The 21,409-nt window shown below is 36.8% G+C and overlaps 2 protein-coding genes across 3 annotated transcripts; one reads left to right on the plus strand and one right to left on the minus strand.

Annotated features, from left to right (window-relative positions):
- Positions 1-4,138: 4,138 nt before the first annotated feature.
- LOC139138443 (transcription elongation factor 1 homolog) lies at positions 4,139-7,308 on the minus strand. Of its 2 annotated transcripts, XM_070706827.1 has the most exons (4): positions 7,189-7,308; positions 6,905-7,059; positions 5,985-6,055; positions 4,139-5,413 (listed from the first exon to the last, which is right to left on the minus strand). In XM_070706827.1, the coding sequence occupies exons 2-4, from the start codon at positions 7,018-7,020 to the stop codon at positions 5,349-5,351; spliced, it is 252 nt and encodes an 83-aa protein (XP_070562928.1). In that variant the 5' UTR covers positions 7,021-7,059; positions 7,189-7,308; the 3' UTR covers positions 4,139-5,348. The 2 variants fall into 2 exon arrangements, with proteins under 2 accessions (XP_070562928.1, XP_070562929.1); XM_070706828.1 differs by lacking the exon at positions 7,189-7,308 and having other exon boundaries at positions 6,905-7,159.
- A 134-nt stretch (positions 7,309-7,442) lies between these two features.
- LOC139138442 (WD repeat-containing protein 70-like) lies at positions 7,443-19,447 on the plus strand. Its single transcript, XM_070706826.1, has 17 exons — positions 7,443-7,513; positions 8,412-8,555; positions 9,606-9,761; positions 10,565-10,716; positions 12,197-12,256; positions 12,392-12,525; positions 13,038-13,191; positions 13,466-13,539; positions 14,127-14,304; positions 15,099-15,198; positions 15,720-15,804; positions 16,322-16,460; positions 16,860-16,960; positions 17,118-17,197; positions 17,629-17,748; positions 18,490-18,652; positions 18,953-19,447. Exons 1-17 carry the CDS (start codon positions 7,492-7,494, stop codon positions 19,059-19,061), a joined length of 1,971 nt encoding a protein of 656 aa, XP_070562927.1. The 5' UTR covers positions 7,443-7,491; the 3' UTR covers positions 19,062-19,447.
- The last annotated feature ends 1,962 nt before the right edge of the window (positions 19,448-21,409 follow it).

Consider the following 21,409-nt stretch of genomic DNA (forward strand, 5'->3'; position numbering starts at 1 on the left):
TAACTCATATTTTTGACATGTCCCTGTACCAAATCAAATATATTTTATACAAAGCATCCCTTTTGTAAAGTGTCTAGGAAAATAATTGGTAGAATTTGAGATTAGTTTTGACTGTAACTTGCGACATAAAACTTTGGGGTATGGGGTAAGTTTTGGTCTCATTTCATGAAAACTATAGAAGATATTGCATATTGCAATATATCATTTTAAAGAAAAGTAAATTAACTTTCTAATGATACCGCATATACCTCGTAATGTTCAAAATAAGTTCAGCAGAAGACTTACAAGAAGACAGGTATAACAAAAACGAATGTGATTCAGTAATACTGTGATTTTGCGGGACCCTTCAAAATATGACTGTTACAGCTACAGGATCCCCATATTTTTTCTGTCAAAAGTTTCAGGTTTCTAACATGTACCTGTAGCAAATAACACAAAATTAATACACAGCATTACCCTTTGTATTATGTCTAGGTAAATAATTGGTAGAATTTAGATTAGTTTTGACAGTAATTTGCGACATAAACTTTGGGGTATGGGGTAAATTATGGCCCTATATCATGAAAACTATAGAAGATGTTGCATATTACTATATACCAATTTCAAGAAGAATAAATCACCTTTCTAATGATACCCCATAAGCCAGGTCATGTTAAACAGTAAGCTCAGCAGATGACGTACATGAAGACAGGTTCGACAAAAATCCATGTGGGTCACAAAAATCGTGATTTTGCGGTACCCTTCAAAACATGACCGTGACAGCTATTCAGTCCCTATATTTTGTCTGTTCAAATCATATTTCTTATTCTAGGGATCCAAAGGCTTCTGAAAAATAAAGGTTTGTTATCCTGTGGGGTTGGGGGGGAGGTGCACGTAGATGCCCCCTCTAGCCCACGGCCTAATAGATTGTTAGTAATGCTTGCTGTATAAGTAAGACAAGGAGGCATAGACAATTTTCCAAATACGTCTTATCAAACTTATTTTATAAAAAAATATTTAAAAAGTAAATTATAAAAATAGATAGTCATCAACAATCTATTTACTTTAAGGAGAAAATGGCAATATGACTATGTGTGCTTGTTTTAAAGTCTTCTTTTTAAGGCTGTGCATTAGTTCATTGCATAACAATAAAATGCCCATTCACGATATACTAATGTAGCGAAACTTGCAATTTTAGTGAGTAGAGACAATAATGCATTGTAAATACCTAATTTTGACATTTATTTTCTTCTTCAGCACATTGCAATTAGTAAAAAACATCCACAAATCTTTTTGATTTGCTTCATTGGGAGGAAACAATAGTTATCGTATTTTCTTCCGGTTAAAAATACTGAATTACCAGAAAAAATCGATTTAAAGTTATCCAATTCTATGACGTCATATTTTTTTACTAAAAGCTTATGCATTTTTGAAAGACCAGTATCTCAGCTTTTTTAAACTATAAGGTATATGGCATTTCAAGCCAGTTTACTTCATCAAGGAAAGAATGTTGTACCCCTACCCCTAGCTTTTGCACACCCCATACAGATACACGCAATTCAAAATTGACTCCAGAGAAGTAGTGTATAGTTAAATATCTGATGTTAATACTTTTTTCTTGTTTAATATGTTGGAATAAATAATTTAAACACAAAAAGTTGTGAAAATTTTGCTTATAAAAGTAAATCACAATTGTTACATGGTATTTTGGGTAAAAAATTTCAAAATTTTCAAAAAAATTCATTTTAAAGTCGTCCTATTCTATGTACACAAATCAATTTTGCTAAAGTTGGTATTCCTCAGAAATAGCAGTATCTGAGCTTTCCAAAATGTAAGGTTTGTGCTATTTCATGCTAGTTTACTCAATTTAGGGGAGGATATAGTACCCCCTACCCCTACTCATTTTTCGCATTTTTTGCGGTACATACAAATCAAAAACCAGTGCAGACAGGTAGTGTATCCCAAAATATCCAATGTTAACATCTTTTTTCTAGTTCAGCAGATCCCAAAGACAAAAAAATACCCATGTAGTAGGTTTATGGGGGGGGGGGGGTGCACGGTGGGCCCCTCCAGCCCACGGACTAGTAGTCAATCCACAAAATTTCAAGAAATGGTCAAGAGAGGTGTTTACGTGTAAAACACTTCTCTAGTGAGCTTAAAGGCATGTTAACGAAGTTAAAATTTGCTGGAAAAAAGAGGTGGTTCACAACAGTCTCCCCCGCAACTACCAACTGTCTCCATCCTCTTGGTTTCCCCTCTTCTAACCCAACTGAAAATCTCATCGCTTGCCCTCTTTCAATACAAAAGTTCCCAACTGCCCTCTTTTCGCCACGAGTATTTGACTTCCCCGTCGGTTAACTCATAGATCTTGGAGCGAAACAAGATCTATGGTAAACCCAAGCACACAACACAATTCCACTACCTGCTTACCCACTTGATTTGTCCAAAGTTGTACGCTGAGCAAGATAACAACATTTCCCCTCCTACAGGTGACGACCATCGCTCGCCCGCGGTTTTCCTGTCCTCGACTGTGGAAAAATGCCCGCCCGTCCAAAAAGCTTCTGGACACTTTTGCATGAATGCTGACTACCAACGGATAAAAATCTCTCCATGTATTTCTAAACATTGACGTGACGGTAATAAACTATGTCTACATGCTGCAAACACCTGGTTTTCCAAAAGTCAAAGTTGAGATAAATCCTTACACCCTCATCTTTCCTATATTTCCATACTTGACTCGGAAGTCTAGTATTGAACAGAGTTTGCCCTTTCTCTTATTTTATTGAGATACAAGACAATTTATAAGATGTAGTGTATCAGAGTACTGCTCAAATAAACGCCGTGAAAAGGTATCACCTCATATTACCATTTCATGAGACTAATTAAGAATCTCACTGAGATTCTCACCCCTCAGTCACATTACTACAAGTGAATTATTTCTGAGAAATCGTTGGGACCCCTTACCCCTGGCTTTTGATTGCCTTTGGAGTTTCAAAGCAAGACGACGACTGGTCTCGCTTTCAAAAGTGACCTCTTAGCTTCGCTAATATCATGTATTAAGCGAGGAAAAGTGCGTCATTTGCGGTAGGGTAGACTTTGTGTGGAGCGAAGACCACTCGACACTCTCCAAGCGTCCTTCACTCCCGGTAGCGAAGCCAGAAGCTCGGACGCCCTCGGAAAACACTGACTGTCTAACTACTATAATTAGCATTGTTTGAATTTATATTAACCATAATTTAAGAAGAAACAACTTTGATTACGACGAATTAAAAACATAAATATATAAATAACTCAACACTGGTAAGCGAATGTTAAGTCTTGACATGGAACATATTTGTCATTGACTGATTTTCAAGAAATTTAAAATTTATACAATTTACATTAAAAAAAATAAATTTTGATATTAATTGGTGTATCCTCGGATACAATCCATGTGCACTGTCATTACGGAGCATTACACAAAAGCAATAGGCATCGCGATACAAACCAATTTCTTTTGCAGTGATTTGGAATTTTCAGAGCGCCCCCACAAGGTCATTTTGTAGCTAATCACCGTTAGCTCACATATTTACACAACAAAACACTTTTCTCTTTTGTCAGATACCCTTGCAATCTGAAATTTTCGTCACAAAACTATCGAGATTGAAAACCAATCTCTGGATTTTTCTCAATGGCATCATACGGATACGTTTCACAAGGAAATCAGTGTTCGAGAGCCTTTTATTGTGATTTGCTTCCATACAACCACATGAAAACATTTCATGACGGTGTAAACATGTGGTTTCACTCTGAGAAGACCAAACGACCCACTACAAACTGTGCACTTCACTTTGGAGGCTAATAACTGATGACTCAGAGAAAATGCGAACACATGGTGACACAAATCTTATCACTGCACAAGCCTGAATTTTTTCATTTAATGGCAGTAGGAGCGGACTTCGATTTCGTTGACACTAAAAAATTTGTCACTTACTTAATACTCTGAATAGAATGTATGTACTGAAGGCTTATGGGTAAAATAATTTTTTTCTGAAGAGAAGTATTAGCAACTGTATTTGAATCAACCATCACCCTTCGACCATTTGGTACAATTTTGCGTGTTGCTATGCCAAATGAAGAGTTATCCTAAATTCTTAACATGATACACACATCCACAGTATTGGAAGTAAAACAGCATGGCTGTCGCACTGCTTTTATTCATGAAACTTCAAATGTACATCCTCATTGCTAATAAGTTATGATACAACTGATGTGCTGATACCCTTGTACCTAAGAAAACATCTGGTGTGGCTACATACCAGGTACAAAGGAATACAAATGACTGATATAATAACACACTATTGGTTGTTTCAGCTCTCACGTAAAAGCAAGGCAAAATAAAAAGATATACAAATTGCACCTATTCATTGCAATGTGCTTCAATTGACCTTGAATCAAGATACTAATATATAAAGGTAGATGCTCTCATATGCACAGGGCAGAGCTATTACATTAATGAATGCAATGATTTAAAGTTATAAAGCACTTGCTTGCTGAATGTGTACAATGTACTGTGATCCATCACACACTTCCTGTAGAGGTTTTGTATATCACAATGGAAACAGGACAGCGTGCAGAACTTCAACTGCTATTGGTGTTCAACAGTCACCTGTATCATATCTTCATGAAAGCTTTTTCAAAATATTTTCATGTCACATACTCATTTTAAAAATTTGTAACTTACAACATAATCAGTTGGTGGTATGGGGAGTATGATATTTTTCTAATGTTTGAAGGTGTCGCTCTTGGTCAAATAAAAAATAAAAGATCTGCTTATGAACGTCTATCGTTCGTTGATCATGGATAATTTTCGACAGGAATGCTTGAACTTCAAAGAACAATTACAGTCAATCATACACTGTTATACACAAGAAAGTGAAATATACTAAAATTTCTGCCATCTGTATTGCAATAACTTCCTGAATAAATACAAATTGTCAAATTTACTTCAACAAAGCAAATTTTCTGCAATCATATGTGGGGTAAAAAGTGTAAAGTCTGACTTGCTGTGTTTCTCATGATAGAAGCAATGAAACTTGATTTTGAAAACAATTCAGCAACGCATTCTGTCAACAAAATTAAAATAAAAGCTTTCGCTGATCTGAGGCTTCACACTCCTAAAAAATCTGCAAATGACATTTACACGATGTAAGTATGCTAACTCTGAAAAAGAGAAATCGCATGTAATTTGTACAAGATAAGTATGAACTATATGTAGGAGCACTTCTTTATAAACAACTCTGTTACCGATCCAGAGTGCATCTTAAAGAACAAGGCAGTTTGGCATCACCAGGATTTAAAGGTTTCTCAGACGTTCATCACCATGACAACTACTGGTTGGCTGACTCACATGCATCTATCCAATCACTGTAAACATCCACTGCTTCTGATAAATCTATAAATTGTGTGTTAAGGGGTCAGTAAATGACAGAATTGGTGAAAATATGAGGAAAGAGTCACAAATAATACTTAGAACACAACTGCATATTCATTTGGATTCAAAAATAAACTCTTGTACAACCATTGCTGCTGTGCAGCCTTTGAGTTGAAATGATATGAAAATAAACATCATGCATGTGTTGAAAGCTTAAATTTACGGTGCCTGTCCTTTGGCATTATTTCAACACTAAAAAATACACAACTTTTTTCCATGATGGGAAAGCTCCATTTAACTTAGGAATACCCTACTTCCCTACTTAGTTATCAGAGGATCAATTTCACAGACCTGTCTTTCCTACAATGGCACCAGCTGGATTAGGTAAACATTCACACCTTGGGGGATTAAAAGTCTTCTGTTTGTCACCCGAGTTGGTCAGGCAGGGACCTGGGTTTCAGGTACCATGCAAGTTAAAACAGTCTTTCCCTATTGCCAAAAAACACTGGGTAGATCTCTCCTGGATCCCTGTCTTGGAAACAATTTTGTACAACGTGAAAACTTGTGACAACATTTACAAGCAAAAGGATACAATTTATATTTGTCTGGAAATCCTCAAGGCAAACCCTGCAAGTTATGACACCAGTGTTTCTCTGACGATCCCTGCAAAGAAAGAATATATAAATCTTGACATTAGCCGTTTGTATAAGGGACTTTTCTCTTTTCATATGGCCAACACTGTAAATTTTTAAGATCATACATACTGCTGACAAACTCTGAATAGCGGAGCTCCATATGCATGTTCACCAGTGCCTATGTGGTCATAAACCAATAAATCATAAGCTATGTACTGCTTTTAGGTGGCAGTGTTCTCCAGTGGTCTTTTGTGTTAATCTGCTTGTCTTGGGAGAAATTCAATGCACAAGTTGCACTTGTAAACAATCGCACATGTCAGCAATAGTACATGAAAGTCCACAGTGATGTATGTTACTTATCAGTGTTGATGTCATACATACTCTGGTTGTTGAAAAAGAACAACATCGTCAGTGTGTGCAGATGCAGTAACGTTGTAAATCATGTGTAGTATTGAGGATTTCATGGGCTTTCGTAAACACGCAGTAGATATTGCGCATAGACTGGCAATAAAATGAATGAGTTGCCTAACACTCTACGCCAAGCTTTCATCTAAATTGTTTTGTAATCTGTACATGATAACAGAGACCTACATGCCTACATGACTAGATAATGGAAAATACGGTACAAAACGGAACAACTTGCAGAAATCGTCAAACGTACATAGAAAACAGCAATGTGTGTTATTGTGCGTCCGTTTATCAACATACTCTTATTTGTACCGCTACACACAGCGTACTGATAGAACACGGTATGCTACCGGTAATAGTCTATGCTAGCTCTGAGAGACAGTACACTCTACTGTCTATTGTATAACAGTTTACGGCACGTTGACCTCATTTACGGTGTTGCTGTCAACGTTTTTTTCATGGTACTTACATTTTCACTTCGCAGGCTTTTTCATGGTTACAAAATGGACATGTAAACTGTGTATCTAAAGTGCCAACGAGCTTCTTTTTTGGTGGCGGTTTCCTTTTTGAACGCCGTCTCCCCATCTTACCTCGGAACCTGTCTTGTATTGCAATAGATACAACCTAAGAAACAGAAAAATAACACCTAAAATGAAAACTGGATTTTCACATGACCAGAGAGATCTTCTCCGTGATGAAAATACATTGTATCGTCAACAGTATGGTTAAAACGTCGAATGAAATGGTACTTACGTCAAAGTGACGTTCCTGCTGTGTTTTGTCGCAAACCACGCGCCAACACAAGACCACGTAACTTACTAGAAATTAGTAACGAACGTTCACTGAGAAAGCAGCACAATAAGCCTCGCTAATCAGCTAATGGTTGTCAAATAAAACACACACATAACAGGAATATCAAAATATTACGTACTTTTTAAACATAATATCTACACCTATATAATAGACACCAAAGCAATGAACTTCGCGCTATAGTTCGTCCCTGTCTTTTTTCAGGCAGCTAAAGTGTCATTTCCGGGAATTTTGTAGGGTTTCAAAATGGCGAACAACACAAATCAATGTAAGTGGATTTACGTCTTCTTTATGGCGATACACAGTGCACGATATTGGTGTTTCGACCAGAGCAACCCGCCTCTGGTCACTGTAGTCTGAGATTTATCAGTCGGCAGGTGATTTTAGGATTTTTCGAGCTATGCCGAATTAAGGGCTGATGCTTGCATGGCGTATGTCTTTGTTATAATTTCCCAAAGTGATGTTTTCATCTCCCTCCATAGCTTACTAGCCTTGGAAGCTGTATACACTGTGTAATTGTATAACTGTTGGAAGCTGTAGTGTGTGATGTTGAGTATATATCTAAAGACCCACACACAAATTGTATGTTTAACTGCATGCTGCAATTATTTAATTCTCTGGTATGATTTGTGGTGCTGGGTGCAAAGAAGTTGATTTTAAATCACACGCATTCGGTTGATTGTTAAAGTTCAAGGACGCGACCGACTGAGTTTGTCGGCTGGCTGCGCTTTACATCACCCAATTTTAAAGCTGAAACTTTTCCGGACGGGAGCTTGTGATGGAAGATGACATTTAGCGTGACATCTAAGCGGGAAAGTTGTAATCACCCTTGTAATAAATGAAAATATTTTCACTTTCATGTAGTGAGTCACCAGAACAAAGAAATAACGTTTCACAGTACACACAGTGTATGTTTGCCAAGAGTCATACATTTTGAGGAAAGCTATGGGCCACCTGCAATTTCTTGTGTACTGACGAGATACACAAATGAAAGTAATACTTCGGGGATGTACGAATCAAGTTGTTCCAGGTGTGGGACCACCAACTATTTTGCTCTGGCCAATAACTTCGCCATTCTCTAGTCCGACTGCCTAATGAACACTATGTAGTGCACTTGTATAGTGAATCACCTGTCCTTTATGCATGTTCTTTTTACTCCAATAAAGCTATCTCTGGCTTTGGAAGCTTTGGACCTCCAAAGAAAAACCCCGTACCAGCGAGAGAGACATCTGAATCGCCAACATCAGGAGACAAGGATGAGTCCAAAGAATCTGATGCCATGGCTGAAATGATGGGTTTCTCAGGATTTGGTAAGTTGTAGATATCATATGCATATCACAAATTCAGAAACCAGCCATGTGTTGGGGCATTACACATTTTAGCAGTTGTTATTTCATAGAAATTTTGTGTTTGATATTGTCAACAATTTGGACAAGACATCCAAAGTTCATTGGCTCATTAATTGATTAATTAATTAATTGAATTCTTCACTAATTAATTAACAAAGAAGAATAGGAGGCATAAACATTGGCAAATGATGTCTCATTGAGAGTGGTGTGATCATGTCATAGTGGCATATTCAAACATAGAGTTCTTAACTTTCGCCGCACAATTACAAAGATGGAAACAAATGGTTCATACAAAGAAGAGTTAGAACAACAGATTCAGACCCTGGTCTTTGTGGAAACAAACTCAAACACAACTATTCAACGACAAATCTTTTATTCTTAAGGACTGGAATTACTCCAAAACAGAACATTTTTTTCAATTTGAATGTCAAAGGTTTACAAATTATATTTCGTAATATTTACTTGAACTGCATTAAAGTACTGATGAATCCTGGGTAAAAAGGAAATTTGCATTATAAACATCACATAAATCTCAAATCCCATGCAATTTGAATGACTAATGCTAGCCTATGTTATTATTAGTAACACAAAGAGGAGATGCATTATCTTGTATCATTGTTTCATTTACTCTGAATCATAGAGTGTGCTTCTTCAAATCGAAAAGCTACAGCACTGATGGAGTCATTTCTAAATCAAAAATATGATGGTACATTCTCCATCTTTTATAAAATCAACGTTACAATTTTTCCCATTGAGGTGATTATAACATATTAGAAATTTTTGAAACTTTACTTTTCTTTGTCTTGTGGTTAAAACTTTTCCTCCTCTTGTAGAGCTTATGACCTGATGACTGTAATTTTGTAATTTAACCAATAACTTGGTAACTGAACTAATCAAGGCGTGTGGTGAGGGAAAAAAAAATAATTTTCACCTTCAAGATGGGTATATACTATTACCAGAATCCATTTGGTTTCCTGATGTACTACATGTCTATTCTCCTGATCACCACAGGGAAGAAGGCAAGAACGTTTGACTTGGAGGCAATGCTGGCACAGACCAAGAAGACGGCAGAGGAGATGAGAAAGACCAACTTCCAGGAGACTGAGAATGCAAATGATAACAAAGACAGTGAAAGTTCAGATGACAGTGATTCTGATGAAGAAATAGGTAATTCACATGCAGATAGGGAACCTTAACCTGAAGCTGACCTCAAATAATCAAGAGCTGATCATAGTCACCATCCATTTCTTCTGTGTACAAGATCTCCCTTTGCTCTGGATGGCACAATAATTGTAAATCAATGACTAATAGACCAACACATTAGCGTTGAGCAAAATATTCCTAATTCAACAGATTCAGCAGCACAAATCCCATTTGCAAAAATTAAATTGATGTCAGCTTTAGTACTGTAAACTTTTGGGTGGGCAAGACTCTTCATATTTTGAGCAATTGTTGAAAATAGCGCCCTCAGTGCTGATTTGGCAGAAAGCCAGGCCCATTGCTATAATTTCAGTTGGCCATATAACTCCCTATATTACCATAGCATGCTACAGCCATCTTTCACAACAGTCTGCATTTTAATACAAGCAGACAATGATAACTAATTTCAAAAACAATTTTCACAGCTAAACAAGAATCACTGCAAGGTTCAAAACTCAAAGCTCAACATCATTTAATTCTCTCAGAATTCTTGACAAACCAGGAAGTAAAATATAAATCTGATACCAGATTTACTCCTGTTTCCATGATTGTCTCTTTCTCTGTGTACACCAGCCAATACTTTGAATATGTGACTAATCACTGTGGCCAGACTGATTGCTGTCCAGCTTGTACCATTCCAGGCTTCAACAAATAAGAACCAAGTTGCATTAGGTGGCCACGTTTAAACAATCAAGACATACAAATACAAGGAAGGGAATTACTACCGATGTACTCACAAAGAGTTCCTGTGTTTTTTTTTACCTGGACAGGTCCTCCTCTGCCACCAGGATTTAGTACGTCAGCAATATCCACAGAAAAACCAAAGACGCAGCCCTCCACAGACACTGTGAAACAAAGCACAGCTCAGAGAAAGGAAGACAGTGATGAAGATGATGACAGTGATGACGATGATGATGAACTTGTAAGATTTCTAGAACTTCTTTAAGGTAGCTAAATACCTTTTAGACACTTTCAGATTTTATTTTTTTCTCAATTGAACACGTCCCAAACCCAATAAAGTATACATTTTCTGAAAGCCATGATATAGAGCTATCCGACCAAGCACAGTACACGGTCATTATTTGCATAAGAGTCACGTGACAAGCGTTTTGCTGAAACCGGTTTTTCCCGCCTTATGCAAACACGCTGCAAGATTTCCGGTTGGAATTTCTTCATTGACAAGCCTTGACAATATCCTTCAAAACCGTGTCTGCGATTTTTCCCGGAGGCTCCATTAAAATTATATGGCGCGATAATTAAATTCCTTGAAAAGCACCTTCATCTAACACCTTTAAGAGCGCATTAAAAAAAAACAAAGGCATATAAAGAAAATCCCAGACACGGTTTTGAAGGATATTGTCAAGGCTTGTCAATGAAGAAATTCCAACCGGAAATCTTGCAGCGTGTTCGCATAAGGCGGGAAAAACCAGTTTTTGGAAGGTTCAGCAAAACGCTTGTCACGTGACTCCTATGCAAATAATGACCGTGTACTGTGCTTGGTCGGATAGCTCTATATCAGGGCTTTCAGAAAATGTATACTTTATTGGGGTTTGGGACGTGTTCAATTGAGAAAAAAATAAAATCTGAAAGTGTCTAAAAGGTATGTAGCTACCTTAAGGTAGCATGCGCCTCAAAAGACTAAGACTTAAACTTTTGCTCAGACTTTCCTGAAGGAATCTTTCAACCAGTCTCTTTCAAAAGCAAGAATAAAAATCGGGGGTCACCACGAATATTTTGGTACTAGAGAAAAAAAATAGCCAAATTTTTACTGATATATAAAATTCAAATGGCCGCCATCCCTGTATTAACTCTATGGAGAAAGTTAAAATTTTTGAATTTCGAAAAACTAAGCCAGTGAAAAGTTTTCTTACACCAAGAGCTTTAAAATGAACTCCAACAAGTGGTATATCAGAAAAGAATTGTAAAAGTTTGAGAGTCCAAATATCTGTCCCCGAGGCGCATTCAACCTTAATATTTCTTGAAGGACATTTGATTGCTGACATCCCATATGTAATTTACCAAACGGCAACTTTTACATTTGTGAGGGGTTCAGCAATTCACTGCAAAAGTTGTGATGTGATAGTGATTTCTATATGGACTGCTAAAGGACCGTCAGTGAAAAGTTGACATGTGTAATCACATCTTGATGATGAAATAATTTTATTCCCAAAAGTGGTTACCATGGAGGCGTTTATGCAGAAAGACTCCACAGTGTACCTAAAAGTCATAAAATTAATGTTAGAAGACCATATTGACTTTTCATAAGGAAGTAATTAATATGCATTGACCATAAGAATACTCAAATTGTATAATAGTGTAATATTACCGTTCTTGCAAAATTGGTCCAGCAAAAGTAATCAGCGTATAAAGCTGACAGTTTTTCAATGTTATTCCTTCAACAGCGATTAGAGAAGAAGATTCCAGCTACACATGAAATAACATTGGACCATGGTGATAAAACGGTATGAACTTCATAACAGTGATCACTCGTTGTGTAAGAGCTTTACTTTCTTTGTAATTTTTACATCTTCCATCCTATGGATCAAAGTTTCTTGACTTACACTGAGCAATGTCTTTTTTTCCTCCACAATTTGAAGATCTCTGCATTGGGAATAGACCCTGCTGGAGCTAGGCTGGCAACCGGCAGCTTTGATTTTGATGTCAAGTTTTGGGATTTTGCTGCAATGGACGTTACCCTGCGATCTTTTCGTACTTTCAGGCCTTGTGAATGGTAAGTAACACTGAATCAAGGTCACAATTTGTCGTGGATGATTTTAACTGGCAAATAAATCACATGTGCATTAATCCCAGTTTTTTGTTTAAGACAGAGGAGGCTGGTATTTGACTTGAAGATCTGTCATCAGGTGCGAAGGGCTCTCCAACAGCCAACCCTCTTATTGTGGGAACACCTCAGTGCAACAAATCTTCATGCGAAAGGCCGACATGTGGTGCAGATTTCTCCTCTTTTAAGAATACTTTGAAACTGGCTCTGAATTCTCATCAAATTTGCAGAATTTTGCATACTTCTTGTAGATTTAACACATACACAGTATCATTACATCTTCCCTAGTGTTTTTACACACGATATAACAGGATAATTATCAGTTGTAAACTACAATTGCATGTGTAGATATGTAAACTAGTTTGTTTGTCTTTTGGTTGGACTGACAACATGCATATACAATATCATCTGAACTTGATAGAAACGTCTTGTGAGGAACGTCTTGAATTTTTGACCTGCAGCCATCAAATCAAGACGACACAGTTCAGCAACACTGGAGACATGGTTCTTATAGTCGCCGGAAATGCTCAAGCCAAAGTGGTCGATAGGGATGGATTTGAACTCATGGAATGTGTCAAAGGTGACCAGTATATAGTAGACATGGCCAAGACAAAGGTAATTAGTACCATGTTTTGGATTATGATATGACACATATTTAGAAAGTATAGTGAAGTAAAGTACAAATATGTTGTGAATCAATGGCAGAATCCATTCAAGTATCAGCTACTAGCCAGAAACTAGGAGGATGGCAAATTTTAAAAGATAATGTTATTATGTCTTTTGTTATGCTTCATGCACAGATCAACCAATCATATTTTGTTGAGATGAGTAACTGTATTTATTTGCACTACAAACTTACAACGTTGATCACCTAAATGTATTACATTAGGGTCACACCGGAATGTTACATGGCGGATGTTGGAATCCCAAAGCCAAGGAGTTCTGCACCTGTTCTGATGACGGGTAAGTGGCATTTTGTAGATTCCTCTCCAGTCTCTAAAGTGTGTGCTGGAATCAGCATTTAATTGCCACATTTTCAAAGCGCCTTGAGCTCTTACTTTCAATTAACTATTAACCAATTATTGTTCAGTTTGTAGTAAATAGCCACCTTTATAATGAGTATTGAAAAGATGATGTATCAGAATCAAATGAAACTGGAAGATGATGTAATGATTTCGCAACTTTATTGAAAATTTAGCGTATTTTCAAGTAAATTCAGTGTGGTAATTGGAAACTCTAAAAAGGATCAATTTCTATCTGTACAGTAATTATTTTGTCATCTGTAATATGAACTATGCTTTTTTACATTGTCTTTTATTTTGTCTCTGATTTCACCTCAGATTCTTGAAAAATCATACAATTATATCTCTTTTCAATACCATACTTTACCGGAGCATGCAAGCAGAAATGCTGTAGTAGAAATGTATAATGTTTTTCCTGGTCAATTTTCACCATATGCTTGTAGTTTGGTCATCACTTGCTCACAGAAAATGTGCCCAGTCTGAGTAGTACACATAATAATGTTCATCGGATTGCTTTTTTCCCCTCAGAACGGTCAGAGTGTGGGATCCCAACATTAACAAGCAAGAAAAAGTCATCAAGTTTAGATCCATCACCGGTCGGAAGACAGTTCCAACAGCGTGTACATACAGCCGAGATGGCAAACTCATAGCGGCAGGGTGTCAGGACGGGTCGTTACAGGTGTGGGATATCAGAAGGCAAACAATGGTATGGCAGTTTGTGTTTTGATTTCTCCAGTCAGGCCATGCAAATGAGGCCTTTCATAGAGATATGAACATCACGGTGGATATGTTTTATGTAGAATTTGTAAATGAGTATTTGTACATGGCTTATCCAAAAGAACAATTGAATTAAATGAGGAAGAATTTTACATTTACACCGAACAATGCCGTACCAAGATGTTTGTGGCTTTTGTCAAGGCCATTTACCAGACAAGATAATGAATTTAGCTATTGAATAGATACACAATACATGTAATTGATATTGTTTAATTAACCTTGTTAAATAAATTTTAGGATAATTTGAATAGAAAGAGTGGAGCCTTAGAGGTTATATGTTTCATTTACCCATTGTCCTCAAAGATCTGTCAAGTAATAATACAGTTATTAGCGCGGGTTTAGTACAGTACTAAGATGAATAAGTAAGATGTATATGACATTTCCAACAATCTTCATCAAAAAAGCAAGTTATATTGTGTGAGAATTTTTGAGCTCTCTAACCACAGCAGTGTAACATATCTACATGTACATGAGAAGAGTATAAAAGGACAGAATTACATGCACATCATCTCTTTTAACCATTACCTAATTTTCATTGTACCATCTGTGATTTCAACCAAAATAGGTCAGTGTCTTCTGTTTATCCGGATTCACTTTGTTTACATGTCACATAGTTGTCTGCTGTTGCATGGCTCTCCTGTCCTGACTACAGGCTACAGCTATACCAGAGTTACGTTAAGTTAGTACATACAATATGTGTTTGTGCTTTTTGTGTTCCTGCAGGTCAGCCCTGTCTACAAAACTCCAACAGCACATGTCAATGGTACAGAGACATCCTGTGTGTGTTTTTCATATGACAACAAAACACTAGCATCAAGGGGAGGTAAGTCTGCATATCATGTGACCTCATAAACCAACATGGAGTTATTCCTCCATGGCTTTCCTTGAGAAAAACTTCCTATTTTACATTTCACGCCTGAATTTTAATATACTGGTATATGTACTATTAATAGCAATAAACCCCCTCAGCAATGGTATACCACTCGATTTTGACCAGTTCATTTCATAGACTGGTATGCACAAGCTATCTATTGTGCATATATGTTATGAGCTAGCTAAAATCTGTGATATACCATCCCTTGGTGTGGTGTATAGCTTAAATATATGCTGTGTGGTATATTGTAAACTTCTTTCCATTGACCAATACAATTTTATTGCACTTAGCTATTAAAACCTGTTGGATCAGGAATGTTTTGCTGACAGAGATATTTTCAAAGGAATGTAAATTTTCTGAGCTAGGAATTCTCTCAGTGGTCACCAATAACCAGAGTTCATTGTGTACCAATATAGTTTTGAGTCTGTAATTTTTATGCCTGATTGTCATTTTTATGTTTTTATAATCAGGTGATGACACATTGAAACTCTGGGACATCAGAAATTTTAAAAGACCACTTGGAGTGGAACAGGGCCTTACAAATTACTATTCCATGTAAGTATTCCAGGGATAAAGTATCAATGCTTGATTTTATGGTAACAATGGCTGTAATTCTCATCAATCATTGAATTGAAACTCAAATAATTGGATCAACCCTCTGTTTCGTCCTTTTTTCAAAACTGAGTGATCAAGCTAATTATAGAACTTTCACAGAAGAATATCTAACAGGCCTAATATTAATTTTCTTATATGTGTAAAGCACAAACAGTTTAGCAATGAAAACATCAGTTTTTCAGGCCATTATTGTTGTATAAATAAAATAGAAAAACTTGATATTACTCCCTAATGTATCAAATTTAAATTCCTTGCATGGTGTGGAAATATAAAAAGATTTTGCAAATCGATTAGTTGTAAAAAATGATCATTATATACAAGCTGTTGGCAACCAAAGGCAGATATGGTTCTGGAAGTCCATATTGATGTATTGTTTTGGCAGGCAATATATGTGCCGTATCACTAATACAGCAGTGGTTGCTGTGACACTAAATTGGGTGTTTTGTGTTGCTTACAGGACAGAATGTATCTTCAGCCCAGACGACAGGATGGTCATTACGGGTACATCGGTCAAAAAGAACGAAGGCCAGGGAAAGCTAGTTTTCTACAGTCGAGACACTCTTGAAAAAGTTGCAATTTTACCAGTTGCTGAATCAGTGAGTAAATTATAAACTATCGATAGGAAATAGTTCTATGACAGTGAATTGTCTCTGCTTTCCCTGTTTGTAAATCAGTTGGGTTCAACGTTTTGCAGAAAACAAAAGAATTCCTTGTTTATAGTCAAAAAGTGGCAAAAAATGACATACTGGTAGTTCATCCGATATTTGAAATTCAAAATGGCCGCCATCCCTGTGTTATCTCTATGGGGAAAATAAAATTCCCGATTTTCACAAAACTACACTGGTGATAATTTTATTTACCCCATAATCTTCAAAGTGAGCCCCCTACAAATGGTAGGCCATGAGAATATTGTGAAAGTTTGAGTGTCTGATTATCTGAACCCCATGTGTGTTCTACCTCAACTTCTGATGCCAATCTTCTCTCTATGATTTCAGAGCGTTGTTAGATGTTTATGGCATCCCAAGCTGAATCAAATTATGGTCGGCTGTGGCAACGGTGAAACCAAAGTCTATTACAATCCAGAGAAAAGCCACAAGTAAGTATGATTGTACTCTCCTGGGAATTTGTATCCTTTGTCTTAAAAAGTAAGCTTGATTATAAAACTTTTTTCTTTGCAATCATGAAATTTAACCATTTGCCTGTCATTTGATGTTAAGTTTAAGTTTTTATGCTTCATATTATTTATTTTGTAGCGGGGCGTTGCTTTGTGCCACAAAGAAGAAGAGGAAAGCTCAACAGATAGAATTTGTTGTCAACCAACATATTATAACACGTAAGTTGTTTGCATATTTTCACTGCAAATTTGTGATCTTGATGTGTCACAATGTGCAACCAGCTGATCGAGGTCATAAGAAAGCAAAATTCATGATCTTAGAACATTCATTGCGTGAATTGTGTTTTCAAATCTTGATGAACTCACACGAGATTGACTTGGAGCTTTATCTGTTTTTTTTGTCAGTGCTGATACAAAGAATTTAGACAACCACAGTACCTTGTGTCTAGTCTTTTGCACTTGGAGTTATGCCTGCAGCATTCTCCATTCCTGTATGTGCGAGGGACTACACCAATAATAGCAAAGAAAAGGCATAAGGGACTGTAGACAGTCTACATCTGATCATGTTAATGCGTAAGCATATCAATTATCTTCCATGAATCTTTACATGATTCTAATAATCAGGTCTCTTTTTCCTTGCCTGTTCGCAGCTCATTCATTACCACTCTTCAGGGACACCAACGCCACATCCAAGTTGGCAAGGAAACGACTGGAGAAGGAACGCAAGGATCCCATGATGTCACATCGACCAGACTTGCCGATCACAAGTGGTAAGCCTATGCCAACGTTGCTACACCATCTTTCTGTGCCCTGTGCAAACGGCTGTCATCATGTAACAAGGGCTAAGTTACTGCTATCACTGCCTAAAACAAAACTGCACAAATGCAGATGACGCATGGCAATTTGATATGATAGTTTAGAAAATTGTATGAATCTTACTAGTTTTCTTGGACCATGATCTTTTAAAAAAATGTCACATTCATCCCCAAGTGTTTTGGTCATTCAGCCAATGCACAACAAATTATCAGAAAAACACTGCTTACCTAAGACTTTTCTTCATCACAAGGCAAAATTTTGTACACTGTATCGAGAACAGGCATCATTGTGCTATTGGACCTTATAGCCATGGATATAATTCTTTAGTATGTTTTCCAAACACAAAATTGAAGATCCAGTGGTAAAAATAAAGAATGATCTAGGAAGAGTAGAAATGGATTAATATCAAAGATCAGATTCACAATTAAAAACGTTAATTCACAATTACAGCCATGTAGGCATTTTAGAAGTTTAATATCATATGCTTTAATATACTTTGGGAAATACAATAAAGAATCGACATATGTATACAGAATGTATACTTCAAGTTTCAAACTGTATTGTACGTCTCCTCTGAAGTAGAGATTTATTTTTGTCATGTTGGGTGGGAAAGCAGGCCATCATTTTACATTTAAGTTTCATCCTTTACGCAAGGGATGTCTTCATTTCTGATTTCTTTTTTTCCCTCCATCCAGGCAAAGGAGGTCGTGTAGCTGCCACAGGGGGTACCCTGTCATCGTACATTGTGTCCAACCTTGCGTTGAGGAAGGTTGACGACAGCAATCCAAGAGAGGCAATCTTAAGACACGCCAAGGAGGCTGAAGAGAATCCCATGTGGGTCACTCCTGCTTACAAAGAGTGAGTACAAACTTGTTTCTTCTTACATTTTGTTTCTGTAGAAATGACAGTAGCGAATCTCAAAATTTCAAATTATCATTTACAAATTATCACAAGGTACTTTTTTCTCATGTCAGGATGGACACCGACCAAAACTTTTTTAATTTCAGAACTTCAATATGAAGAAATTTCAGTGTTTTTAATGGTACAGATTTCATGACATGGTTTTATTCCTTTATAGTATTTCCCAACAAATGCAAGCACGATTCCAAATCCCAAAGGAAATCCATTCCTTTAATTCCATATTATTAATCCTTCCAGAACACAACCAGTGCCAATATTTCAAGTTGATGATGATGAGGAGGAGGATGAAGACACCAGGGATGTTCCACACTGGACAAAGAGACAAAAGACAGATGACAGCAAATGACACCCTGATATGCTTAAGGATATTGCGTAAATATGACAGTGTGATTATGTGCTTCTCCAATCATGACACCTCCGCAGATGGACTGTTAACAAAGTTGACTCTATTGATGAAAATAAGATTATGTATTTCATTCTGAATTGGAAATGTAGTGTCATGTTTGGTGAGCAGAGCTGTTTGCTTTTGCAGAGGACTTTGTGTCTCCGTGAATCAGAGACTGTTCTGTTTGATAAGTCTTTACAGCTGGCAATAAATACAAAACAAGATGCTCCTTCCAGAATGTACAGAACAGAATACTGCTTAAAGTAGAATGTGCCTCAGGGACAGATATTCAGACTCTCAAATTTTTACAATACTTTTCCAGTCTACCACTTGTGACAGCTCTATTTGAAGCTCTGGAGTAAGGAAAGTTTTCATTATCCCGGTTTTGTGAAAATTGAAAATTAATTTTTTCTACGTAGAGATAACACAGGGATGGTGGCCATTTTGAATTGCAATATTGTTTATTGGCGAGCTTGAGAAAATGTCAAGTCTATCAGTTTTGAGGCATGTACTGCCTCAACTTGCACAAACTTGTGGTTTTAACTCAATATCAGATTTTGTACCTGCAGTCTAGTGTGAAAAGATTGTAATAATTGCAAGATTATTTGTCACTTGTATAAAAAAGCCGATCTGAAAAGATCACAAAGAAGTGACATACTGATTCATTGACAGCAGATAAAGTGCTGCCATTAAATCCCTATTCCAAAAGCGAATGCAATCTCCTGTTATTTCAGTTTTACAAAGTAATGTGATATGATATAAATGTCCCTGAAGATGACATTGGGTCAACACATCCCTTTGAATAACACATGGAGATGTCTCGGAACACTAGACCCTGAAGTTCCAGGGTCTGTGTCAGAACACACCATTTTAATGCACATCAAATAAAAGTATGAATATTTCTCATGTATTTTTAATAGTTTCTAGTAATTTAAATTTAAAGTTTATTGTATGCAGATGCACTTCTCGGGGTATGTTCATGTTACATGAACATGAATAAATTTTTGCCTCATCTACGAATACATATATAGTAGTATTTGTTTATTTGTATTTTATTTTTGTATTGTTGATGATTTGTGCACATGTCTGGGTTTGTGTCGGTGTTAGCCAGCATATATGCAATATTCTAATGTTCCTACTCAAGGCATGAATTCAAGTTCATATGTATAATAGAAATAATTGCAGGAGCCAGTGGACAAGGTCATGCTAGACCATTTGACTCACATTGACAATGCTCACCTGGACTGCCAAAGGAGTAGATAGATTTGCTTAAGGCAGAATTCGCCTCGGGAACAGATATTTGATCTCTCAAAACTTTTAGAGTATTCTTTTGACCTACCACTTCTGAGGTTTCAGTGTGAATCTTTTTTAGTAAATGAAACTCACTGGCTGAATTTTGTGGAAATCTGGAATTCTAGTTTGTCCTATATAGATAACACAGGGAAGAAGGTCATTTTGAATTTCAAATACTGGAAAATGTCTAGTAATTTGTTTCTCCAGTACCAAAATTTGCATGGTGACCTTTGACTTTATTTTGGTTTTTAAAGAGAATAGTTGAAAGTTTGCTTAAGAAAAGATTGATCAAAAGTTACGTCTTTTATTTTGGTGGCGTGAACTACCTTTGTCATCGCTGAAGTGATCAAATTCTCCTCTGCCCCTGGTAAAGACCAGGCAGGATGATTTCTGATTTCATAAGTGTGAGTAGTAGTACTCGTAAACATGATGAAGCAGATGTGTGGATCAATAAACATTAACTATATCAAGTGGAAAAAATCATATCCTTACACAAACTTTGGCATCGCTAGAGAAATTAAGATGACTTAACCTCGTTTAAAGGGAGAGGGGTATTTGAAACTGCGCTTGTGCGATGTATTTCGTACACGATATCTAGACGCATCGCGTCAACAGCTGCAATATTTAGTTTTTGCCATGTACATTATGACATACAAGTTTTAACTTTCATCAATCGCCAACATACCTTGTATACTGTCTTCATATTGGTGGCACAGGACACGACCTTTGGCATAAGTTTCGACGACATCGTGCCTTTAAGAACTTTGCATTTTGCCAAATTCCCCCAGCCCACTGGCATCCTATTTATGATAGCGTAAATCATACCTGACAAGTACGCCAGTGGTCAATCTCATGTTATGTCGTCAACATCTTATTGGACTCCAGATGAAGATAATGTAAGTCAAACTGCACAAACTGTTTGCAAAGACCGCAATAAAACCAGCTGATAAGTTGTCATAGATACTTTACACCTGTTTCATTCAGTGTCTGCTCATCATATCGGTGAGATCTTGCCC

Source organism: Ptychodera flava, chromosome 8 (assembly GCF_041260155.1).
Source record: "Ptychodera flava strain L36383 chromosome 8, AS_Pfla_20210202, whole genome shotgun sequence".
NCBI lineage: Eukaryota > Metazoa > Hemichordata > Enteropneusta > Ptychoderidae > Ptychodera > Ptychodera flava.

Coding starts and splice junctions, on each gene's coding strand:
- LOC139138442 (XM_070706826.1), top strand. CDS start 7,492: ATGGCGAACAACACAAATCAAT. Junction 12,257..12,391: donor TGGACCATGGTGATAAAACG/GTATGAACTTCA, acceptor CACAATTTGAAG/ATCTCTGCATTGGGAATAGA. Junction 18,653..18,952: donor GTCACTCCTGCTTACAAAGA/GTGAGTACAAAC, acceptor TAATCCTTCCAG/AACACAACCAGTGCCAATAT.
- LOC139138443 (XM_070706827.1), bottom strand. CDS start 7,020: ATGGGGAGACGGCGTTCAAAAAGGAAACCGCCACCAAAAAAGAAGCTC. Junction 6,056..6,904: donor AAAGCCTGCGAAGTGAAAAT/GTAAGTACCATG, acceptor CTTTCTTTGCAG/GGATCGTCAGAGAAACACTG. Junction 5,414..5,984: donor TTTCCAGACAAATATAAATT/GTATCCTTTTGC, acceptor CACAATTTATAG/ATTTATCAGAAGCAGTGGAT.